Genomic DNA, 26668 nt, shown 5'->3' with positions numbered 1-26668 from the left:
TCCAGGATTACTGCGTTGCAGTAGCATTTCAGGTTAGGAGCTCCCATGCCAGTGGTGGTTTTAGATCTGTATAAGATGCTGTTACGGAAGCGGCTTCTCTTTTTCCCCCAAATAAAGTTGTTCAAGGTAGCTTGTATGTTCTGTAGGTATGAGCTGGGGAATGGAATAGGCAACGTACAGAAATGGTAGAGAATGGTTGGTAGAATGATCATTTTGGCGACAGCTGCTCAAACTGCCCAAGAGATTTGTGACTTGGAGAGTTCTTGCGTTTGATGTTGTATGGACCGTAATAATGTTTCATAGTTTGTGCTAACTATTTTGGAGCTAGGAGAGGTCAGCTGAATTCCAAGGCATTTTATACCTGATTTTGGGGCCCAGGAGAAGCTGGAGGATTCTGAAAGATGGTTCTGTTTTTTTTTTTTAATAAATAGATGGGGAGCATCTGAAACTTTGAGGTGTTAAATTTATAAAGCAAAAGTGTTCTAAACTCTTGTAGTAGGTTTAAAACTGCAGGGAGAGAGGAGATAGGGTTTGAGAGAGATATAATAACATAATCAGCACACAGGCCTATTTTATGTTCAGTATGCCCGATTTTAATCCCTGAGATCCTGGGGTGATTCCAAATGGCTTGAGCAAGAGGTTCCCTTATGAGGGCAAAAATAATGAGGGACATGGGGCAGCCTTGCCTGGTGCCATTAGTGATATTGAAAGCCTCTGAAAGAACGCCTGAGGAGTAAACCTTAGCACAGGGGTTGGAGTATAGAGCTCTAATAGAGTCAAAATAGCCCATTAAACCAAAAACCTGGAGAACTTCCCTCAGGTACATCCAGAGAACTCAATAGAATGCCTTCTCCATGTTCAAAGATAGAAGCAGAGAAGGCGTGCGATAGAGCAAGGCCCATTGAAGCAGCTCTACGGTACGTCTGGTATCATCTGATGTTTGGTGGCCCTTTACGAAGCCTACTTGGTCAGGGTGTATCAAGTTGGGGATGATGGTCTCTAGTCTCAAAGCAATGATTTTAGAATAAATTTTTATGTCTGTGTTAAGAAGTGAAATGGGACGATAGTTGGCAGGGTGATCAGGTGATTTTCCTGGTTTGGACAGGGTGACTATTAGTACTCCAAGTGCTTCCTTGGGAAAGGAAACAAATTCCGCTACAGAGTTGTACACCTGTTGTAAGTATGGTGATAGGAAATTTCTGAATTTTTTGTAATACTCGTTACTAAAGCCATCCAGTTCCGGCGCTTTATATGTAGGGAGCGTGGAAATTGCTTTTAGAATTTTATGGGTGGAGAACTTAGTGGTAATTTTGGAGAGTTCTGTAGGCGACACCTGGGGAAACAAAACATAGAAACATAGAATGTGTCGGCAGATAAGAACCATTTGGCCCATCTAGTCTGCCCAATATATCTGAATCCTATGAATAGTCCCTGGCCCTATCTTATATGAAGGATAGCCTTATGCCTATCCCATGCATGCTTAAACTCCTTCACTGTATTTGCAGCTACCACTTCTGCAGGAAGGTTATTCCATGCATCCACTACTCTCTCAGTAAAGTAATACTTTCTCATATTACTTTTAAACCTTTGCCCCTCTAATTTAAAACTGTGTCCTCTTGTGGTAGTTTTTCTTCTTTTAAATATGCTCTCATCCTTTACCGAGTTGATTCCCTTTATGTATTTAAAAGTTCATATCATATCCCCTCTGTCTCTTCTTTCTTGCAAGCTATACATGTTAAGGTCCTTTAACCTTTCCTGGTAAGTTTTTTCCTGCAGTTCATGTACTAGTTTAGTAGCTCTTCTCTGAACTCTCTCTAGAGTATCTGTATCCTTCTGGAGATATGGCCTCCAGTACTGCGCACAATACTCCAAGTGAGGTCTCACCAGTGTTCTGTACAGCGGCATAAGCACTTCTCTCTTTCTACTGCTTATACCTCTCCCTATACATCCAAGCATTCTGCTGGCATTTCGTGCTGCTCTATTACATTGTCTTCCCACCTTTAAGTCTTCTGAAATAATTACTCCTAAATCCCTTTCCTCAGATACTGAGGTCAGGACTGTGTCAAATATTCTATATTCTGCCCTTGGGTTTTTACGCCCCAGGTGCATTATCTTGCACTTATCCACATTAAATTTCAGTTACCAGAGTTCTGACCATTCTTCTAGTTTTCCTAAATCCTTTTCCATTTGGCGTTTCCCTCTAGGAACATCAACCCTGTTACATATCTTTGTGTCATCAGCAAAAAGACAAACCTTACCATCGAGGCCTTTTGCAATATCACTTATGAAGATATTAAACAAAATTGGTCCCAGTACAGATCCCTGAGGTACCCCACTGGTAACATGACCTTGTTCTGAATGTTCTCCATTGACTACAACCCTCTGTTGTCTGTCACTCAGCCACTGCCTAATCCACTCAACAATATGGGAGTCCATGCTCAATGACTGCAGTTTATTGATAAGTCTTCTATGTGGGACAGTGTCAAAAGCCTTACTAAAATCTAGATATGCAATGTCTACTGCACCTCCACCGTCTATTATTTTAGTCACCCAGTCAAAAAAATCTATAAGATTTGTTTGACATGATCTCCCTGAAGTAAACCCATGTTGTTTTTCATCTTGCAATCCATGGGATTTAAGATGTTCCACAATCCTATCCTTTAATAGGGTTTCCATTAATTTGCCTACTATTGATGTCAGACTCACTGGTCTATAGTTGCTCGATTCCTCCCTACTACCTTTCTTGTGAATGGGCACAACATTTGCCAATTTCCAATCTTCCGGGACGACTCCTGTTACTAATGATTGGTTAAATAAATCTGTTAATGGTTTTGCCAGCTCACCACTAAGCTCTTTTAATAATTTTGGGTGTATCTCATCAGGACCCTGTAACTTATTTGTCTTCACTTTAGACAGCAATCTTAGAATGTCTTCCTCTGTAAAGACACATGCATCAAACGATCCATTAGTCATCCTTTCAAGTGGAGGTCCTTCTCCTTCTTTTTCTTCTGTAAAAACTGAACAGAAGTATTCATTAAGGCAGTCAGCTAGCCCTTTATTCTCTTCTACATACCTTCCGTCCTTTGTTTTTAATTTAGTTATTCCTTGTTTTAATTTCCTTTTTTCATTTATATATCTGAAGAATGTCTTATCCCCCTTTTTCATAGACTGAGCTAGTTTTTCTTCTGCCTGCGCTTTAGAAGTTCTTATAACTTGCTTGGCCTCTTTCTGCCTAATCTTGTAGATTTCCTTATCTTCATTGCTCTGGGTTTTTTTATAATTACAAAATGCTAGCTTTTTATTTTTAATGATTTGGGCCACTTCTGCTGAGTACCACAGTGTCTCTTCCTTTTTTTGCTTTTACTGACAAGTCTAATGCAATTTTCTGTTGCCTTCAATAATGCACCTTTTAGGTAGTCCCATTTCTCCTGGACTCCATGTAATCCGTTCCAGTCTAAAAGGACTCATTTATGACTAATTTCATTTTTGAAAAGTCTGTTTTTCTAAAATCTAAAATGTTTGTTTTTGTGTGGTGTGACTCTTTCACAGTTCTTATATTAAACCACACTGACTGGTGATCACTAGATCCCAAGGTTTCGCCTACAATGACATCATATACCGAATCCCCATTTGTGAATACCAAATCCAAAATGGCCTCCCTCCGGGTTGGCTCCTCAACCACTTGTTGCAGAGACAACCCCAGTAGGGAATTTAGAATATCTGTACTCCTGGTAGAACTTGCTATTTTGGTTTTCCAGTTTATATCTGGAAGATTGAAATCTCCCATAATGATAACTTCTCCTTTCATTGTCATTTTAGCTATTTCTTCAACTAGTAGATCATCTAGTTCTTTAACTTGACCAGGTGGTCTATATATCACACCTACACAAGTTACTGCATGATTAGCAAACTGCAACGTAACCCAAACTGACTCTATGTTGGCCTCACCAACTTGTATTAGGTTAGATTTAATGCTATCTTTCACATACAGGGCCACTCCTCCTCCTTTCTTGCCTTCTCTGCAAAAGTAATTGTAGAAAGGACTGTACTTGAGTTTGGTTTGGGGGGGTTGATTGAGCTGTTACTAAAATATAGAGTTCTGCGTAGTATTCTGCAAAGCGATTAGCTATATGGAGTGGATTAGTAAGTCTTTGGTTGAGGGTATCCAACAGGTGGTCTATTCTTCTTTTGGTTGTTTTTTTTTTATCTGTCCTGCTAACAAGGGACCGACCTTGCTGCTGGCTACATATTTATTTAATTAAAGTTTTTTCAATTGAATGTCAAATCGGGACACAAAACATTGGGAGAGTTTGTGTCGGAGCTCTTTCAATTGATTATCCCTTTTGCATGAAAAACATTGTTTATTCTGGGTCTCAAGGTCTGCTGTAGCCTGAGTAATATCAGCTAAAACCTTTGTCCTCCTAGGCTTCTTCTGGGAGCTCAATTTGATGAACACTCCGGGCATGAAGGCCTTATGGGCTGCCCACAGGGAGTTTGAATTAGTCACTGAACGTTCGTTCTTTGCAAAGAAATCTTCTATTTTGGATTTGACATGTTTCTCGTAGTTAGGGTTGTGTAATAGGCTGGTATTCAATCTCCACAATTTAGTAGGTGATGTAATCTGGTTGATCTCTAAAAGGAAGGAAAATCGGAGCATGGTGAGACCATAGGATATTGCCAATGTTGTCATCTCACGATTGAAAAAGGGTAGGTTTGTCTACGAGGAACATGTCAATCCTGGAGTAGACATGGAGGGGAGAAGAGAAGAAATTGAAGTCTTTCTCTGAGCCGTGTACAATTCTCCATACATTGTAAAGTCCCTCCTCATGCAGTAAGGGAGAAAGGTCTTGAGAGCGGTTACTGCTCATGCTGGTGGAGTCTATAAAGGAGTCTGAGACTGCATTAAAGTCTCCACATACAATAAGTTGGCCTACTTGAATAGACTGAACGTGTTTCATTAGGGTGTGGAAAACTTTCTTCTGGTTAGTGTTCAGTGAATATACCGACACCTAAGTAAAGGGTTGGTGGTTTATATCTGATCCCAAAATAATATATCTGCCATTGGGATCGAGTTCCAAACCTTTCATGCAAATGTGATCGAATCTTTAATTGCTATCATTATTCCTTTTGTTTTTCTTTCGAGTTTGCAAAGAAACAGTGTGGGAATTTGTGATGAGAGACTCGTGGGTCTTGGAGCATCAAATGAGTTTCCTGTGTAAATACGTTGCACCTTTAGGAGAGGGCTTCCTTCCATAGCATAGATCTCTTATAGGGGCTGTTCAAGCCCTTCACATTGAGAGAGGTGATTTTAAAAGACTTATTCACTGTAGGGGAGGCTTAAATTAGATTTGGGAAGTTGTGCGATACGGGTTGAGGAAGTATCAGAGGGATTGATATAATACTCTGGAGAAGTGCACACTGTCAGAGGGATGTACCACAGCTCAAATAGGAAGCAATGCAACGTTAATATAATACAACAAAAATATCAACCTAAAATAAGGTATCCATATGATCTCTGCTGCCAAAATGTGTACCACCCGCCGTTGGCTCTCCCTCTCCCCTCCCACTGTAGCAGACTGGTTGCGGAGGGTGGATCGACTTTTCCTTCTCGGATGATTATCACCGCCTAATGACCAGTTAGATTTAATACATGGTAGCAGATTACCTCTGTCACCCAGCCTAAGTCTGAGGGAATGCACCCACATTTCTCTCCGTCAGCTGGCATACTGTTGTCTCCCTTCTGCCCTTTGCCTGCCCTTCCTCACCCCCCTGCCCTTTATTTTTTTTTATCTTTTTTTCATTCGCCCTCATTCTCCCTCCTATTCCTTGCTTCTCCTATGTCCCTTTCCTCCCCACCTCACCGTCTTCCCCATGCTCTGTCACGAGCCCCTCGCGTTTGTCTCTTTGTGTTGTTCATCCTAACCCGCCTTCCCACCTCCCACTGTCCCTACGTACCTTCATTCAATGGGGAGTCGTTTGCTAACACTTCCGGATGGCCACCCCACGGAATCGGACACAGCTAGTTCCCCCTGGGGGGTCCATTCCTGGGGTTCCCTGTCTAGATATAATTCTTGCTGCCTCCCCACTGCCCCTTTCACATGTCCACAGGTAGTTGGGACAGGTCACGCCGCATCCTCCTCTTTGTTATGTTTCTCTCTATATCCCACTTAAGAGTGCTTCTTCCCCATGTGGAAGCCCTCTTATACCTACCACTCACTCGTTGTGAGCCTGGGCACGTGCCCGTGTTACTTTTGTACACCATTCTACTGTACCTCTGAGTTGACATGGTTTTGTTTGCCCCGTTCTAATTTGATATATTATGTTCCATTTTCTTGTACTACAAAGGGATATGGGTACAATGTACGATGTTCTCTGTTGTGCTATGTTGTATTACCTTGTATCATTTGACTTTGCCATCTCAGTACTTGTTGTTATTGTTCTTTTTCTATTTCTCAATAAAACGTTTATTATTGCTTTGTGGAAAACTATAATAAAAGAGATATTGGAAAACAAATAAGGTATCAATGAGATAACAGTATGCAACAAAGTATTTATCAAACAGATATAAAAATTGGACTGGGTGTCCTCAAGAACTGTAACAAAATCTAACAACTAGTACGTTAGGATATGGGGCAAGAGGATCCACACTAGGGGAGTATGGTAGCTGCCATGTAATTAGTTGCCTAACTGAAAGCATAGCACAAGATAGGGCCCATGAGAGCCTCTTAATGGGTTAGCCTAGGTTGGGGGTTGGGTTCCAAGCATTAAAATAGGGGCGTGGGAGGTTAGAGCGGTCCCTGTCATTTGTTGCTGGCACAGGAATATTCTATTGTTGAGGATGTTTCTTAACTTCAGCCGGGGAATGTAGAATATACTTTTGTCCTTGGTGGGAGACCTTCAATGTGGTGGAGAAGAAGCAGTTGTAAGTTATTTTTGCTGATCAGAGGTAAGGAAGGCAGAGAGTGTGTCTGGAGCTGCCATAGTGGTCTCAGTGTCCCCTATTGCAATGTAGTGTTTCTTACTTACAGGTCACTTTGAAGCAGGAGAGGCACCTGGTGAGGCTGCAGGGTGTTTTGTGGAGAGCTTGTCCTCCTGTTTGGATCTCTGTAAGAACGAATCCTTGCTGCTAGGAGACTGTTCTGTTCTTGCCGTTGAGGGAGAGGGAGAAAGGTCCATGTGTCCCCCATTGCCATCTTTTTCCTGCTCTCTGCATGTGCCCAGGAAGAAGTCAGTGAGCTTCTTAAGCTAAGAAGCTCCGGTGCCACGCTGATTGGATAGTCCCCTTGACATCCCGGCTGCCTAGGGCTGCTTATCGCAGCTTCGCTTGGCTCTGTCTGCTGTATAGCCACTGTGAAGAGATCTCTGATCGAGCAACCATTCACACGAGCAGCAAATCTTACACAGGCATCTTTCACTTTGGGTGAAGACTATTGTTACTACGCTTAATCTCAAAAGCCAGCAAATACAAAATAAGTTCCTTATATATTGTTAATGCTTGATTGATATGTTCTGTGTGGTGATTATAGCCATGTTAGTGCACAGTTGAGCATTGCACAAGCACTTTTTTTTATTTGAGTTACTCCAATGTTCTAGTGCAGGGATTCTCAAACTACAACCCTCCAGCTGTTGCGGAACTGCACATTCCGTGAGGCATTGTAAAACTTTGACATTCACAGACATAGGCATGATGGGAATTGTAGTTCCTGAACAACTGGAGGGCCATAGTTTGAAGACCCCTGTTCTAGCGCAAGCATTACCCATACACAAAAGTTTAGTAAAATGTCAAAATAAATTCTTAATTTAAGGAAACTATTTGTATAAGAAAGTGAGAACAAGAGATGAGAAAATAGAAGAAGGGTCATCATGAATAAAGTGCGGAATAGGTCCGAAAAAAGCAAGACTTTACAACCACTTTAAATAATGTTAGTTCAGTGTGGAAGAGGTGTAGGTAACACTTGGAGGCTGAAGGTCAGATGGCAAGGGAGAAGCTGCAAAGGTGGTTTGTGTGAGGAATGCTGGATATTCATTCTGGAAAATTTAGGTGAAGAGAAATGTTTCCCACCCGCCGTCCCTAGATTTGCGGTTCATTGTATGTCAAGGGTTGTGGGGAGGTATTATTTTGTTTAAAATAAATAAATAAATACATAAATAAGTACATTTTGTCACAGCAGTTTGGTGATTAACAGAGGTTTTTTTGGGGGAGGGGGGTTGGGGTGGGCAGTGAATATTTGTATCGTTACAAAACTAGGGCGCCCATCTATCGTATGGTTATTTATGGTTCTCTCAGGAACTAGGTCACCTGGGGGAAAACGTAAGAATGTGTGAGTTTAAAATGTCTTTAATCAAGTTGGGGAGTGGCTGAGGACTTGGGCGATTTTAGTTATGAATTGTGCTTTTAGGGACAGCCCAAAAAAATCCCCTCATGGTTCCATTTTCAAAATTGTTTTATTGTTTTTTTTTTTACGTTCATGCAATGTTATTAATTTCGTTTGTAAATAAAATGGCTGCTGTGGCCATTTAAACCCATGTGCTGTAAGTTAGTTTTATTATTTTAAGAGCTGGTAGAAGGACTGAGGTTGATGAATCCTTTAGTCGAGATTGGTAAAAAATTTAAAAAAAGTGAGTCAGATAGAGAGTAAAGAGTGGGCTATGGAATGAAAGAACGTAGAGCCACAAAGGTGAGAATGATCTATGAGTATGTAATAATGATTTAGAAAACTAAAAATGACATGATGAGTCTATTATCTTTTGTGTAAAATAGAATTATCATTCTTTATTTGTCAGATATTTTTTTTAGTTAAGAAAACCAAAAAAAACATAATTGTTCACTTTTTTGTACAGAGGTAGAAAAATTAGAGACAAAAATCTCAGTGTACAGACGTTTGTTTAACAAAGAGCTGCATGTTACATAATGGGTTTATGTGAAATCTCCATTAACAACTGTAAATAATATTGTAATTAGAAATATATTTCAGTTAGAAGGAAATATATTTAAAGTATTGACTGTTGTGTTGGTGTTACTGTAATTAGTTCCACTTCAAAGGATGGCCTTTTGTTTTCCCTGATCACATTTCACATGTGTAGTAAACAGCAGCCTTCTTTGACTCATCCAATCAGGCTGTGCCCAATATACATTTGCTAGGTACAGTGACCAATTAGGGAGAATTATATTAACCACAGTACAGAAAGGAGAGGGGATATAATGCTTTGTCCCCAAGCTATGACCCTCTTTTGTGTGGGGACACAGCAGGCACCACGGGCAGACCTGAAGGCCTAACATTGTACTTGCATCTTACATTGTATTGTAAATATGGTTGTTGTGGGTAATTTGTAAATATAATATAAGCTAGGGGACTTAAGTGGGATACACACTATAAGAAAATTGGGCCAACGATCGTACGATTTTCCTTGTTGTTTCACAGCATATCGGAACCGATGGACGAAAATTTGTACGAAAATTCTCGTACGACAAAGGCTTTTTTGTTGTTGTTTATCGTTTCTGATCATGCGCAGTCTTTCTTTTCTGATTTTTCTTGTACAAAAATCATATGAAAACAGTACACAATAAATGAAAATCGATTGTTTTTTCTGCACAAGAAAAATTTTGGAGTTTGTCATATGAAAATTCAGAATCGGCTGTTGAAAGTTGTGTTCACACTATACGAAAATCGTACACAAATTTTTTGGACGAAAATGTTCGCCCGGTTTTCTTATTAGTGTGTACCACCCTTTACACTGTACATTGTGTTGTAAATACTGTCTAGTGCGTAATTTGTTTATATTATGTAACCCTATCAATAAATGTGAATTGCGTATGGAACTACCTCTCAGCTCTAGATGTGTATATGTAAATACAACTAAAATGATTGAGGTGTATGCATATATACACATAAACTAGACAACATCAGAATTATTGTTCTTACTTTTAAAATATTCCTTTTTTTCCTGAATGGCAATGAAAGTCTCTTTAAAAACCAATACGTTTGCTTTCTTCGTTTTCACTAATGTAACTCACCTGGTTGTCACTTGTGTGACACTTTTTGATGGATTCATGTGGATTACTATTACAAGGCTTCATTCTCAAGTCAGTTTGCCTTTAGTAAGAATGAAGTTTCCTGCTGATTTGTTTATGTTTGAGGCTAGATGGTTGCCTGATAGCCAAAATCATTTTCATTCTCTTATAATATGGGCTGTAATTGTTTGATTATCTTCCCCATAGCTTCTATTTCAAGATTGGATGTAGAGATGTAGTGATGAGGGAACCAAGCAAAGTTTAAATCGCTGGATGTTCTCTGATCAAAAAAAACTGTCCGCAAAATCAGAACATAGCGCCTGAACCCCACTGACGTCTATGAAAGCCAAATTTTGTAGCTTTTTACTGTCCTTTTTACTGTTCTCGGTGCAATGACAAAAGTGACATTTAGAAAAAAAAAACTTGCTACTAAATACATTTCCTGGTTGGCTTGTTCTGTTTATAAACAAAGTAGCCAGAGAACCCCTGCAACATCTTTATCCAGGATATTTTTTAGGGGGGACATCACACAAAAAAATGAAAAATAATGGCATGGAGTCCCCCCAAGATTCATACCAGATTCATACCAGATCTTTATCCTCTTATCAAAAGCCTCTAGTCCCTGTATTGATGAGACCAAGGGCCTCCTCCACACATCCCTGAACTGGTGGATGTGGAAGTCTGTGGGGGAGACATATCAGAATCTGGAAACCCCTTTAAAATAAGGGGGGCCCTAGATATCTTTCCCTCTTCCCTATGTGAATGAAAAAGGCATACATAGTATCCCTGGTTACGGTTTCTCACAAGAAATAAAATGTCAGATTAATAATAACCTCAATCATATCATCCAGTGATGTACTGTAGATCCACTATTGATTATGATGAATATTGATCCTCTCTTACAGATATTTAATTACAAATGATAGCTTCCTGACCAACAGCTGAATATAAATAAACCTGCTGGGGATCCCAGGTGATGTTATTGACCAAATATGATCATCAGCCAGCACCCCAGCTTGTTTGTTTACATTGATATGGAGCATTGGTGCAAAAGGATTGTCATAACAAATTTACATCATGCGCATTATTTTTTGACAGTATGGAACCTATTTACATTATGGGATATAAATCTTTTTTTTCTTAAAAATAAAGGATTTTGTCTACTGTGTGTACGCTTACTTACTTTATTTACATCATTATTTACAATGAACAGCAAGCTGCCAAACCAAACACGACAGCCTGCACAAAATGATCATGCTCCCAATAGACTCTTACTATGAATTGCAACTAACCCTCCAGCTACCGAATGTCATCAAGCTGGTCAGTAATGCTGGCTGATGTCATTGACCAAATTTGGTCATTATCATATTTGGTCAATGACATTACTCAGAATATGATACAGTCACTAAATGAATCACCTCCACCTGCAGTAGCAGATAGAAGTTTGGGTGGTAAGCAGGATAAACCTGGCAAAACAGGAAGAGTTCAAGTCGAATTTCCAACCCAAACCCTAGGCTTATCCCTAGTAATTAGCAAAAACAAGCTGTTTTTTTCTCTCTGTGCTATAGAGTAGAAGACTTTGCTATTGGATCTTTAGTTCAGTGTTACTAAAAGCATGGATGGTTTTGTTGCTGTAACATTTCTTCTTCTCCTGCCACTGTCAATGCTATAAGATTTTTTTTTTTCTTCTGGGAAAGAGCATTTGCACTGGTACAGTATCTAGTGTCTGTCTAGTATAGTGTTTGTATCTAGTGGTTTGATGGTGTATGATGGCTGCCAGGGGTAGGAGTGAAAGCTAGCAATGTGTACATAATCTGGCATCCTATATGGCTATTGTGGTGTCCAGGAAGTTTTCAGACATGGGTGGAGGGGAGTTTTCCTTGCTCTTTGTCTTGCATGTACTGTGATTCAAATATTTATTATAATACACGGATATTGCCTGCTTTGACTTTTGCCTGTTTACAAACTGCACTGTTGCCTGATTATTTTGCACTTTGCTTTGGATTTGAGTCAGCTCATCCATTGTCACCAGTGGGGATTGGACTGTCCAGACTATCATGTGGTGACCGTCTATCCTCTTTGTAATTGTCTCTGGAGAAGATCCGGGATTTTTTAGACTCAGAGGAGCACAAGCTTTCCACCATGTTATCAGAAGGGCCATACAGACAGCGGAAAAGCATCTTTTTTGAATTAATATTTATTAAAAATGTAAAACAATAAAATTAAAATTGCCAATTCAGAAAATAACTGAAATAAGAAAATTAAATTATCAGGCAGTATTCTTTCACTGAAAAAAAACTTGAAATCATTTTCAGAATACAGAGACCTTTATGAGTCCCATCCACTCACTGCTTTAGTGTATGTACCTGTTTCACTGTATCCATAAGATGTTATATCTTTTCAGACCTTCTTAACAAATCATTAACAGCATTTTATAAATAGCATGGATCATAAGTCATTTATCATTCCAATGACCTTTCAGATTTGTAACTGGATAATGCAATTAAAAAGTGAATATCTGTGTAAATCTTTACCCTCTTATTAGTAAACTTTACACCCCTGAAATAAAGAAAGCTGGGATTTTAAGTTGACACACTTCAGCTAAACAACTTTGGCTGCATGAAATATTCTAAAGGATATTTGACATCGGAGTTATGCTGTAAGGATGTGGTTCTGGATAAAGGTTGAAAATGGCTGCCAATTTTAAATGTCAGGGCTGTGACATTGACCTTTTTTGGATGCAGGGAAAGGTTGACTAATCCACCTTCAGTTGACTTTTTTTCTTAGTATCTGCTATACTTTTTCAATACAAAAGCTTAACTGCAGCTCAATTGCTTTGGAGTCTGCAGATTTTCCTTCTGAAAAAATACAGATTAAATCTTACAAAAAAATGAAAATTAATCAACACAAAATATTTTTTACATGACATCAGTATCTCCATTGGTCACATGATAGGCTTACAGTGGTGATCGAAAGTTTGGGCACCCCAGGTAAAAATTTGTATTAACGTGCATAAAGAAGCCAAGGAAAGATGGAAAAATCACCAAAAGGCATCAAATTACAGATTAGACATTCTTATAATATGTCAACAAAAGTTCGATTTTATTTCCATAATTTACACTTTCAAAATAACAGAAAACAAAAAAATGGCGTCTGCAAAAGTTTGGGCACCCTGCAGAATTTATAGCTTGCACTGCCCCCTTTGCAAGGCTGAGACCTGCCAGTGTCATGGATTGTTCTCAATCATCGTCTGGGAAGACCAGGTGATGTCAATCTCAAAGGTTTTAAATGCCCAGACTCATCTGACCTTGCCCCAACAATCAGCACCATGGGATCTTCTAAGCAGTTGTCTAGAAAACTGAAACTAAAAATAGTTGACTTTGCAAATGAACATATAGACAAGCCTGATGCATTTTGGAAACAAGTTCTGTGGACCGATGAGGTTAAAATTGAACTTTTTGGCCAGAAAGAGCAAAGGTATGCTTGGAGAAGAAGGGGTACAGAATTTAATGAAAAGAACCTCTGTCCAACTGTTAAGCATGGGGTGGATCAATCATGCTTTGGGGTTGTATTGAAGCCAGTGGCACAGGGAACATCTCACGAGTAGAAGGACAAATGGATTCAATAAAATTTCAGCAAATTTTGGATGGTGACTTGATGCCATCTGTGAAAAAGCTGAAGTTAAAGAGAGGATGGCTTCTACAAATGGATAATGAATGATCCTAAAGACACCTCAAAATCCACGGGGGATTACATCAAGAGGCGTAAACTGAAGGTTTTGCCATGGCCTTCACAATCTCCTGACCTCAACATAATTGAAAATCTATGGATAGATTTTAAAAGAGCAGTGCATGACAGACAGCCCAGAAATCTCAAAGAACTGGAAGACTTTTGTAAGGAAGAATGGGAAAAGATACCTCAAACAAGAATCAAAAGACTCTTGGCTGGCTACAAAAAGCGTTTACAAGCTGTGATACTTGCCAAAGGGGGCAGTACAAGATATTAACTCTGCAGGGTGCCCAAACTTTTGCAGACACCATTGTTTTCTGTTATTTTGAAAGTGTAAATGATGGAAATAAAATCTAACCTTTGTTGACATATTATACGAATGTCTAATCTGTAATTTGATGCCTTTTGGAGATTTTTCCATCTTTCCTTGGCTTCTTTATGCACATTAATACAAATTTTTACCTGGGGTGCCCAAACTTTAGATCACCACTGTATGGATATTTGGGACTGATTGCAACAGAAAAACATCTGGGAAGATTTCAGATCCTATGACTAATCTTTTTAACCCATCTTTTTTGGCTACTTTACCAAAAAAAGAAGTGTCCCCTTGCCTGGCATCCAAGGTATATGGGTTTTTCCTTGATTAAAAGCATGATAAATGGGAGTAGGGCCAGATTCACACTAGCTGCGGCCGTGGCTTGCAGCAGGGGGTCCGGTGTGTCCCTTTTCTCATGTTTCAGGTACAAATCAGGTCCCAATTTTTGCCTGAATCCGAACCTGAAACGGAGCCAAAGATGCACAGATGTTCAGTGCAAACTGTGGCCCCCCAGGACTGTGTGAAACGACTCCATTAAGAGCTGGTCACAGTCTCCATTCATGCGATTTGGATGCGGGGAAACCAATATCCAATTCACATAAGTGTTAACCTAGCCTAAACCTGACTCTGCTCTGCTTAAATCTGTTCCTTTAACTACCTGCAATTTGTAGTTCCTACAAGAGAGAGGAAAAAGTAGGAACCCTTCTCCTAAAAGTCCAACACAGAGGGACATGACTGGTGCCTAGTGCAGGGATTCATAGGGGATTACATATGAGATATTCACCAACTGCAAGCTAGAAAAAAGAACATTTTTTTTTGCTGATTTGTGCTAGATCTCTATTATATGGAAGAGCCCTGGGGCCATTATAAAAAAAATTCAAAGATTTCTGAGCTTGAAATTTTTTTTTTTTTTTTTTACAGAATTCTGACTTTGAAAGTCAGAATTCTGAGATTACAAGTTTGGACCATGCTAAAATGTATTAAACACAATTCTGAGATTAAAAGTCAGAATTCTGAGTTTTAAAGTCAGAATTCTGAGTTTAAAAGTCAGAATTCTGAGAATAAAAGTCAGAATTCTGACTTTGAAAGTCAGAATTCTGAGATTAAAAGTTAGAATTCTGACTTTTAATCTCAGAATTCTGACTTTCAAAGTCAGAATTCTGACTTTTAATCTCAGAATTGTGTTTAATACATTTTAGCATGGTCCAAACTTGTAATCTCAGAATTCTGACTTTTCATAAGGAGCCATGCTGAAAACGTGTGTGTCTATGGTCATAACGGATCAATCATAACAGTTACTTGTGTGGACAACTAGCTCCATATCAAACATGAAAGTTCCAGCTCGAGTAGTCATGAGGCAATAGCGTAGTGGTTAGGGTGACAGGCATAAAATGGTGAAGTTTTTGGGTTCTAGCCCAAATGACTATACATTTTTAGATTATATATATTAACTTTAAATATATTGATATTATAGTTAACATATTTTAAAATATAAGTTAAAAAGAGCCATGTGTGTATATGTATGTGGGGGGGGGGGGGGGTCACAGCTTGGTGTGCTTTCCACTTCCATAGATATCAGAACACAATGGACAGCACAGTTCTGCACCCCAAGTTGTAGGAAACATTACACTGTTGTCCCTACATGAGGGAATTGTCAATGGTTAGAAGGCAGCAGGACAGCGTGTGTCTATGGTCATAACAGATCTTCCATACTATTAGGGCTAGAGCTATGGAATAAAAACAACTCCATATCATTACTTTGCAGCTCCCAGCTGAAAAATGAATTAATTGAGGGTGAATTTTGCCCTCCAGTTTCCACATTACTTAGGTTTTTTTGTAATAAAACCATGCTCATCCTATGCTAAAAGGCATATGGCATGGTGATAAGCCTGGCAACAGCATATACATTGTTGAACCGTCTTGTTGTACAGATATTAGCCCATACAATATACCTGATATGCTGAGCTGTCAGCTTTTAGAGAGTGAATGATAATCCTTTTGAATTTTGTAACAAAAAAAAAAAACTTTAAAAAATGTTTAAGTCTAAAAAATACATCACACTGAAGAGGTAAAAATCAAGAAATGTTCTGGCAAAGAGAATAATATTAGAGTTCTAATTTCTAGTTATGTCAATTCACTGTCTGCATTTTCTTTTCTGTAGGCACAACTGCACTTTACCTATTTCTACTAATGCATCCCTACATCATTAGTAACTTTCCTAATCCAAAGACTTTTGAGGAAGTGCAATTTTTTAATGGAAACAACTATCACAAGGGGATTGACTGGTAAGATGAATTAAACCGAAATGAAGATATTGCACACCACTTTATTTTTATTAGATGTTTCAACGTGCCTTTTCTAAATACCAGCTACTCTATACAGATCTAGAATGCTGAGACACTTAGAATAGTATTAATGAATAAAGTAAAGGGAATGTATCATTTAACTAAAAAACAAGAATCAAAATGCAGCAAATTTCTATAACTCCTTGAAGGCATGCTTGTTTTGGGATCATCATGTCACTCACAAGTACTTCACTATCACAGAACTAGCATAGGTACATTAGGCAGTAGTAAGAAGCACACCAAAGCTAGTGCTCAAGAAAAAAATCAGTAAAACTCTATAAATACTAAAATGATTATATGAATGTCATAATAACATCAATTTTCACCATATAGAAACCAGGGTAGTGAGTAGAGACATTTATAGAGCATTATAAAATAACTTATCTATGAGTCTATGTATAAACCTTTTGTTAATGTCACAAATGTCTCAGCATTTATGAGAAAGTCACAAATAATACCCATACTTTGTAAAATGTCAGTTTATTTTGCCTTTCACAGGGTAAATGTAAAAGCCATAAGAACATTAGAACAGAAGGGGAAATAGTAGAGGATCTCTGCATTGTGTACAAAGTGTATAAGCTGCAGGTTTATCCATTGTTTGTCAGCGAAAAGCTAGACAAATTTTGTTTGACCAAGCTTCTAGCTTGGGTTTTTGTATGAATTTTAGGGGGAACCTGAATGATAAACATAAAAAAAGCATGAGTTACCCCTTGAAATTAATACTGGACCCTTATCCAGTCATACAGCCTTGCAGGTAGGGTAAGGGGGGGCACCTTCCACCTGAACCAGACCAGGCCATGTCTTACCATGGTGGGTAGTTTGCTAAGGGTTACCCCCGACAAAGAATATTATTGCCATGTTGAGGAGGACAGAGACCACTTATCTATCACCATGGCATGTTGTTGTAAGGTCTTCTGGCAGGTGGCTTAACAGAATGTGGAAGCCCCCTTTACAATTAATAAGGGGCCCCCAAATAGTACCCTCCATGAATGAATAGGAAATAGTATCCCTACACATTTACAAAAACAATTTAAACAGAAACAAAACACTCATAATTTTTGACAATAAAAATAAAGTTTTTTGGTTGTTAAAAAAATGGAAAAAGTGCCACAGTGTAAATCTCCCTTCAGCCATGTGGTCAAGAACCAGATGTCTACAGAAACATCACATCCCATCACTTCCCCCCTGCCAAATGACATCTCTGGGTTCCCATTGCTAAATTTAACAAAGGGGTGGGATCCCCAGGGGATGTTTTTGATCAAACATAGACATGACTCCATACAATCAATGACGTATGGTATGGAGTATAGGGGGAACTCATAGAATCCCCCCCCCCCCCTGAAATCCATAGCAGACTTGAAAGGCCTGGTAATAATTTTAAGGTTGACCTCATGCCATTTTTTTTTCACATGGCCCCTGCCCTTCATTACCTGTCAGCCAGGAATCCCTGGCTGATAGCTTATTGAGCCAGGTGGGGATGCGTCACTGATTGTTAAGTTGCTGGTAGGTGCCAGCTCTCTAACATCAGGAATTTCTGAGCAAGAGAGATTCACATGTAGCAGTGGTGGTAAAACTGGTGCTAAAGGTTCAGTTCCCACTGCAGCTGGAGGATTGGCCAAACACCCATTCATTTGACTGTTCAATGAACCTCCCAAACAGTAAATTAACCTGCAGCTCAAAAACCCTGTGTACAGTACAGGGTCTCCTATTATTTACCTTTCTGGGCAAATGTTCTTAGCATACAGCATTAGGCTATTTTCTGTATTGGTTGAATATAGACATGTGCAATTCGTTTCAGCCCGAATGTAAATGTATCCAAATCTCTGAAAGAAATGGTAACAAATTTATTTTAAATTTGTTTAATTTTGTTTTGAATATTCGTTTTAAAATGAATTCCAAATTATCGGAATGATTCAAATTTGGATCGGTCAAAAAATGATCAACCATTTTGAATTCTGTGTGGAGAATAGGTGTTGTTAATGAGCTTATCATGAAGCCCATTGCTGTGTCCTTAACAACGATGACTCATCAGCCCCCCTGCCTCAAAGCACCCCCCCCATGTTAAGGGCATGTGGCTTGTTATGGTTCAGGAGGGGGGGGCACTCGCTTGCCCCCCCCCTTTCTTGGGCTGCATGCTCAGATAAGGGTCTGGTATGGATTTTGGAAGGGACCCCATGCATTTTTTTTAATTTTGGCGTGGGGTTCCCCTTAAAATCTATATCAGACCCGAAGGGTTTTACAGAGGATTTAGAGATTTCATGTGTTTGATGTGTTTAATGTGTACTAAATTAAGCAGGAAATTACATGTCCCAGGGGCGTACTGTACACCATCTACAGAACACCTCCAGATATATTGCATTGCATTTTACAGAGAATTACAGTGCTGCAGTTTGAAAAGGAAAGGTAATTTTTAATAACATTTAATTACAATATGACTTGTGTCACAATTGTATACGCTCTATTATTTTTCTTTTTTTTGCTAATTTTTTTTCCCACGAAAGTGGAATTACCCTTTAAGTAATCCTCAGACATAAAATGTGCTTATTTACATTTGTGCAAAAACTGGTTTAGGCAGCAAAAGGGCAACAGCTTATGTCTAGCCACATTTTTTAAAATTGTTTTTTGTTTTGTTTAGAGTTGAAAAAAAAATTAAATACTTCTGTCAAATTCTGTTCATGTCCCCCTTGGGGAGATTTCATCTAATTTCTTGTCCTTTTCACAGCAAGACAAGAAACAAAATGATTGGTTGCTACTGGGACAGAAAGTTATAGTCAGTAATGATATTCTGAGAGAGGTTCTCACTCTTCCCCATTTCACTGCCACTATCATTTACTTTCATTATCCTTGCATGTGTTATCTTAAAACGAAGCATATATAACTTGCTAAAGTCCTCACAGCATATTTTCCTCTTAATGTCTTCAAGGTATATGGATTTTTTCCCTTACCCATCTAACACCACCTCAGATTTCCTGTTCGAAAAGAGTGCAAATTATTTTCACTCAGAGGAAGTACCCAAAAGAGTTGCATCACTCCTCCCAAAAGCAAAGGTTATCACCATACTTATTGATCCATCTGACCGAGCATACTCTTGGTACCAGGTATGGCATCTTGATAAATACACTCCTTATTTATTTCTTTTTTTAAAAATATTTTGCAGTATAATGAAATTAAATATTTTAAATATGTAGAGTTTGTATGGTCTAAAACACTTTTGTGGATTTTTATTTTTTACAAATTGCCGCTATACTGTTGTCTTTGCAAAAAAATAAATAAAAATATGTTGGGTTTTTAAAGCTGAAAACCCACACCAACAATTTACTTGGAGGCATCCTATTTAGCAACACCTATAACATTAATAATGTTACAAATGTTCCATAGAAAAGCTTCTGGTTTAAGGAAAGAACGTGTCATGCCCATCCTTCCTTTAAAAACTTTGTTGCAGCCTTGCTTGAATCACAGCCAGAGACCAAGTGTAATTTCAGAAATCACACTCTGCTTTATTGGATACTTGTGTTACTTTATGTTGCAATAACTGAGTAAGTTGAAGTTAGGAGGAGCAACATGGGGGATGAAAGCATAAGAGTACAAAGCTTTTATTTTATTTTACACCTTGCATGCAGAGAGAGGAAGGAATGTAAAGCAGTCAAGCAATAACATTAAAATGTGCAGCAGAAAACATTTGTTCTTTTACAGCTACTGCAAAGAGAGCAGCATGAGTAGTATATGAAATGTGGGAGACTGAAACACTAGAGTTGAAACGATGTGCAGCCACTACAACGTTAATGGCTCCTCCACACCAGTCCACACTCTAAAATGTATGCATGCTGTTGTAAGGACAGTGAGGGGCAGTGCAATGTGTTGTTACAATTCATTTTTAGTTTTTTTTTGTCATAAAATGACTCTAAAACTGAATGACTATGAAAATATCTGTTGAATCTGATAATGATATTACTGTATATCGACCTAGCCAATCATGTCAAGCACCACATCCCAAATATGGCATATGGTAAACAGAGGAAAAGAGAAACGGGGCTTTTCCAGTGCTTGGCTACCCCACTCAGCATATAGAAAAATTCATAAATCTATAAAATTGTGTTCTTTATTAGTATCAAAAAAGGAATTTCAAAATTAAATATTCAAATCCATCTCAAAAAGTATAATTCATACATCATAGTACATAAATGAACAGAAACATACAGTTTAAAAGAATCACCCCCCTCAATAAAAAGGCTCAATGTCTTCCATAGTCTCACTGTATGTGTACCCATGTAGATGATTAAAAGCAGAGCTGTTTCGAGCACGTTTCGTCTGTATGGCTTCCTCAGGGGTATTAAACGAAGAAGGAGGTGAAAAAAACTAGTTTGCAATTTCAGAGGGGATATTCGACTTGTCCCAGGCTGATCGTTTGCCAATATATTAATAGGAGAGAATAATGTACGAAGAGGGGAAGATACAGCAGAATATAGCCACATCCAATGTAGAGAGAGGGGGGAGAGGGGAATTCCAATCCCAATTTTGTGCGTCCAACCCAATCAAGGAGGGAAGGGCTGTAAATACTTGTCTGTATTACTAAGTTCCAAAATAATTCCATATCCTCTACAAATAAAATCCCAATATAAGGAGTACACCGTACCCAGCAAGAGCACAATCCATATATACCTTGTAGTACTTCAACATTACACAACATTAGCTCCACCTCTAGTTCAGCAATGTATGAGTTGCCTTGAACCTGAGTTGATTTATGCAGTTCAATGTAACTCAACATATGCAAGGATTAAACAGGAATGGGGGGGGTGCTTTAAAAGAATACAATGGGGTTTATTTACTAAAGGCAAATCCACTGTTCACTGCAAGTGCACTTGGAAGTTCAATCGCTGTAGATCAGAGGGGGACATGCAAGGAAAATAAAAACCAGCATTTTTGCTCACACATGATTGGATAAAAGAAATTAGCAGAACTTCCCCTCATCTCAGATCTTCCCCTCAGATCTACAGTGACTGCATTTGTAGTGCAATTGTAGTACACAGTTGATTTGCCTTTAGGAAATAAAACCACAATGTTCTTAACTAGGGTTGAGCGAACACCTAGATGTCCGTGTTCGACGGGTTCGGCCGAACTTTAAAAAAAAGTCCGGGTCCGTGTCCCGGACTTTTACCGAACTTTTCCCGGACACCGAACCCCATTGAAGTCAATGGGGACCCGAACTTTAAGGCACTAAAATGGCTCTAAAACACCAAAGGAAAGGGCTAGAGTGCTGCAAATGGCAGCAAAACGTAATTAAGAGCATGGCAAGTGCTCTGCAAACAAATGTGGATAGGGAAATAACTTAAAACAACAAAAAAAAAACAGAAAAATAAAACAATGTTCTTCTTCATCTCTGAAGGACGAGGCCCATATGGAGTAGGAGGGAGGTTGAGGTGGTGGTGGATGTGGCGGTGACATAGGCGTGCGCACAGGGTGTGCTGGGTGTGCCTGGGCACACCCTAATCACCTAGGGCACATAGCATTGCCAGTGAGGAGATGGGAAAGATCTCCCTGGGACCTGCTCTGCTCTATTTCTCCTTGCCTACAGGTACATGGCCCCGATACATTACTCTCCCTGCTGGCAAACACATGCATGTGTATTTCAACTTTGGGGTGCACACCTTAATGCAATAGGCTGCGCACACCTATGGGCGGTGTAGGTGGAAGCGGCGGTGGAGGAGGACCAGGGCCGGATTAACAGCATCATGGGCTTGGTGCTGAGGATTTTGAAGGGCCTTAAGGGCCGTGCCTTGCCATGCACCCAGAGGAGGAAGGGTGCAGCCATGCATGCCTAATTCAACATGGGATGCTGTCTCTGAAGCCCATAAACACATCCATGCATCGCCAACTGTCCCTCCTTGTCCGGCCTTCACGCTGTGTGGGGAGGTTCTGAGGGTGCTGCCTGGGGAAGCGAGCATAGAAGCCAGACTTCTGTGTTTACAAGTGACAGAAGAGCGGTAACAGTGAATATGGCCAACCCGGGGCCTATATAAAAGGTAGGGGCCTGGAGCTGCAGCTCCAATAGCCCCTACATTAATCTGGCCCTGAGGAGGAGGACGAGGTAGCCAACACTGCTTCTTTTCAAAAATTTTAAATGAGGGTACACCCCAAAAGAGTGAGAAAGAGCAAAAATGGAACAATGGGTGGGTAAGGTCGGTATCCATTGCTATTCTGCATAAGGTACGGAAAAGTCCCGTGGGATCCATGCCTGGTTCATTTTAATGAACGTGAGCTTGTCCACATTGTCTCTGGACAGGCGGCTGCGCTTGTCTGTTATAACGCCCCCAGCCGTGCTAAATACCCGTTCAGATAATACACTGGCTGCAGGGCACGCCAGCACCTCCAAGGCGTAAAGGGCAAGCTCAGGCCATGTGCCCAATTTGGAGACCCAGAAGTTGAAGGGGGCAGACCCGTCATTCACTACATGTAGGCGTGTGCACACATACTGCTCCACCATGTTGGTAAAATGCTGCCTCCTGCTAAGACGTTCCATCTGAGCTGCTGGTGCTGCTGTTTGTTGTGGCGTGCTGACAAAGCTTTTCCACATTTCGGCCATGCTAACCCTGCCTTCTGAGGTGCTGGCGGTGCCCTGGTTGCGTTGGCGACCTCCTCCTCCTCCTCCTCTGCCTTGTGCTTCCACTGTGGCCCCGCTGTCAGATGGGAATGCCAGCAGCATGGCGTCTACCAGCGTGCGCTTGTACTCGCGCATCTTGCGATCGCGCTCCAGTGAGTGAATTAAGGACGGTACGTTGTCCTTGTAACGGGGATCCAGCAGCGTGGCCACCCAGTAATCAGCACAAGTTAGAATGTGGGCAACTCGGCGGTCGTTGTGGAGACACTGCAGCATGTAATCGCTCATGTGTGCCAGGCTGCCCAGAGGCGACGAAAGGCTGTCCTCTGTGGGAGGTGTATCGTCCGTGTCCTCTGTATCCCCCCAGCCACGCACCAGTGATGGCCATGAGCTGGCCTGGGTGCCACCCTGCTGTGAACATGGTTCCATCTCCTCCTCCAGCTCCTCCTCCTCCTCATCCTCCTCATCCTCCAGAACTGTGCCCCTGCTGGACAATTGCGTCCCTGGCGTTTGCGTGTGCAGGAACCCACCCTCGGAGCCCCTTGCGAATGACTGCCCTGAAAGCCTTGGAAATGTTACCTCTTCATCCTCCTCCTCCTCCTCATCCTGTGCCACATCCTCTTCCATCATCGCCCGAATTGTTTTTTCAAGGAGGCATAGAAGTGGGATAGTTAAGCTGAGAACGGCGTCATTGCCACTGGCCATGTTGGTGGAGTACTCAAAACAGCGCAACAAGGCACACAGGTCTCGCATGGAGGCCCAGTTATTGGTGGTGAAGTGGTGCTGTTCCGCAGAGCGACTCACGCGTGCGTGCTGCAGCTGAAACTCCACTATGGCCTGCTGCTGCTCGCACAGTCTTTCCAGCATGTGCAAGGTGGAGTTCCACCTTGTGGGCACGTCACATATGAGGCGGTGAGCGGGAAGGCCGAAGTTACGCTGCAGCGCTGCCAGGCGAGCAGCAGCAGGGTGAGAACGCCGAAAGTGCGCACAAACGGCCCGCACTTTCTGCAGCAGCTCTGACATATCGGGGTAGTTTTTAAGGAACCTCTGCACCACCAAATTCAGCACATGCGCCAGGCAAGGGATGTGCGTCAAACCGGCTAGGCCCAGAGCTGCTATGAGATTTCGCCCGTTATCACACACCACCAGGCCGGGCTTGAGGCTCGCTGGCAGCAACCACTCATTTGTCTGCTGTTCCATGCTCCTCCACAACTCCTGCGCGGTGTGTGGTTTGTCCCCCAAACAGGCAAGTTGTAAAACTGCCTGCTGTCGTTTACCCCTGGCCGTGCTGAAGTTGGTGGTGAAGGTGTTACGCTGTCCGGATGAGGAGGCGGTAGAGGATGAGGAAGCGGAGTAGGAGGAGTTACGAACAGGAGGCAAACTGAAGCGCCCTGCAATCCTCGGTGGTGGAAGGACATGCGCCAAATTGCTATCCGCCTCAGGCCCATCCGCCACTGCATTTACCCAGTGTGCCGTTAGGGAGATATAACGCCCCTGACCGTGCTTACTGGTCCACGTATCCGTAGTTAGGTGGACCTTGGCACAGATGGCGTTGCGCAGTGCACACCTGATATTTTCCCCCACTTGGTTGTGCAGGGAAGGGATGGCTTGCCTGGAAAAGTAGTGGCGGCTGGGCACGACGTACTGTGGGACAGCCACCGACATAAGGTTTTTAAAACTGTGCGTCTCCACCAGACGGAATGACAGCATTTCAAAGGCCAATAATTTTGAAATGCTGGCATTCAGGGCCAGGGATCGCGGGTGGGTAGGGGGGTACTTCCTCTTCCTCTCAAGTGTTTGGGAGATGGAAAGCTGAACGCTTCCACGGGACATTGTGGAGATGGTTGTTGGTGACCCAGGTGGTGGTGTTGCTGACAGATCGTCTGTTTGCGGGGTGGCAGGTGCCGGTATCACTACAGATGTGGCTGGAGCGGCCGAGACTGCAGCAGAAGAGGAAGCAGGATGAGCCAGAGACGTTTCTTGGTTTTGAAGGTGTGTACTCCACTGCAGCTCGTGCTTTGCACTTAGATGCCTGATCATGCAGGTTGTGCTCAGGTTGAGAAGGTTCATGCCTCGCTTCAAGCTCTGATTGCACAGGGTGCAAACCACTCGTGTCCTGTCATCAGCACATTTTCTAAAGAACTTCCACGCTAGAGAACTCCTTTGAGCTGACTTTGGTGCGCTCGTTCCCTTGCTGCGTTGGGCAGTAGCGGGCGTAGTGTCTAGGGCACGGCCGCTCCACTTCTGCACCCTGCTCCCTCTTCTGCTGTGCTGGTGGCTCTGTGCGACCACCGCCTCTTCCTCCAAACTACTCAGGTCACCTGCATGACGTTCATTCCATGTGGGGTCGAGGACCTCATCGTCCTCCACATCATCTTCCACCCAGTCTTCACCCCTGCCCTCCTTGTCGGTCTCCACAATGCTGAACGCCGCAGCAGTTGGCACCTGCGTTTCATCATCATCGGAGACGTGCTGCGATGATCCTTGCATGTACTCATCTTGAGAAATAAGTGGTTGGGCATCGCTGCACTCAATCTCTTCCACTTCTGGGGCAGGGCTAGGTGGATGGCCCTGGGAAACCCTGCTGACAGAGTCCTCAAAAAGAATAAGAGACTGCTGTATGGCTTGGGGCTCAGACTGCTGGCCTGATTTGCAAGGGGGTGAGGTGAAAGACGGTTGGACATTGGCTGCAGGTGCCAACTCTGACCTTTCTGCAGTAGACTGGGTGGGAGACAATGTGAAGGAACTGGAGGCACTGTCAGCAGCAAACCAATCTACTATCGCCTCAACTTGTTCTGGCCTCATCACTTCTAGGGGCGTTTGATGCCCTACCAAATACTGATGCAGGTTCTGTCGCCTACTCACACTTGAGGAAGGTGTTTCACTTGTGCGTGTAGCTGGCACAGATCGACCATGTCCTCTCCTTGCAACAGGAGCTCTACCAGCAGCACCACGACCCAGGCCACGGCCCTTATTTGACGGTCTCCTCATATTTCTGTAATTTAAGATCTTGCCCTAGAAAGGTTTTTATTGAATAGCGGAATAGAAAATATGATCCAAAAAAAGTGTATGTATATCACACGTACACAACCACACTAGGCCCCAATTACTATTGTTTGTACCCCTAAAAGGCTAGATGAGGAGTAGGGGGAGTATGGAACAGGCAGCACCCTCAAACCTTCAGAAGTATGAGATGAACCCCAACAACTTGGAAAGGTGGATCTCTCTCACACGTACCGACACAGACTATCCCGCAATTCAATTGATCCTCAAAGGTTTTTATTGAATAGCGGAATAGGAAATATGATCAAAAAAAGTGTATGTATCTCGCACGTACACAACCACACTAGGCCCCAATTACTATTGTTTGTACCCCTAAAAGGCTAGATGAGGAGTAGGGGGGGTATGGAACAGGCAGCACCCTCAAACCTTCAGAAGTATGAGATGAACCCCAACAACTTGGAAAGGTGGATCTCTCTCACACGTACCGACACAGACTATCCCGCAATTCAATTGATCCTCAAAGGTTTTTATTGAATAGCGGAATAGGAAATATGATCAAAAAAAGTGTATGTATCTCGCACGTACACAACCACACTAGGCCCCAATTACTATTGTTTGTACCCCTAAAAGGCTAGATGAGGAGTAGGGGGGGTATGGAACAGGCAGCA

The 26668-nt window shown here is 41.5% G+C and overlaps 1 protein-coding gene across 3 annotated transcripts in view; it reads left to right on the top strand.

Moving 5' to 3' along the window:
- The window catches only part of LOC309561575 (bifunctional heparan sulfate N-deacetylase/N-sulfotransferase 4-like), a 565820-nt gene that overhangs the window by 486695 nt on the left and 52457 nt on the right, over positions 1–26668 (top strand). For all 3 annotated transcript variants that reach the window (XR_014225581.1, XR_014225582.1, XM_082265564.1), the window contains exons 9-10: positions 16219–16342; positions 19326–19500. Coding sequence is in view for 1 of the 3 variants with exons in the window: in XM_082265564.1 (XP_082121690.1) it covers positions 16219–16342; positions 19326–19500 (299 nt within the window). In the remaining 2 variants the exon portion in view is untranslated. The remainder of the gene's footprint in view (positions 1–16218; positions 16343–19325; positions 19501–26668) is intronic.

Source organism: Pelophylax lessonae (assembly GCF_965119305.1).
Source record: "Pelophylax lessonae genome assembly, chromosome: 1".
Classification (NCBI taxonomy): Eukaryota; Metazoa; Chordata; class Amphibia; order Anura; family Ranidae; genus Pelophylax; species Pelophylax lessonae.
The sequence above is the reverse complement of the archived record's forward strand: the minus strand, read 5'-3'. Positions and strand labels throughout refer to the sequence as shown.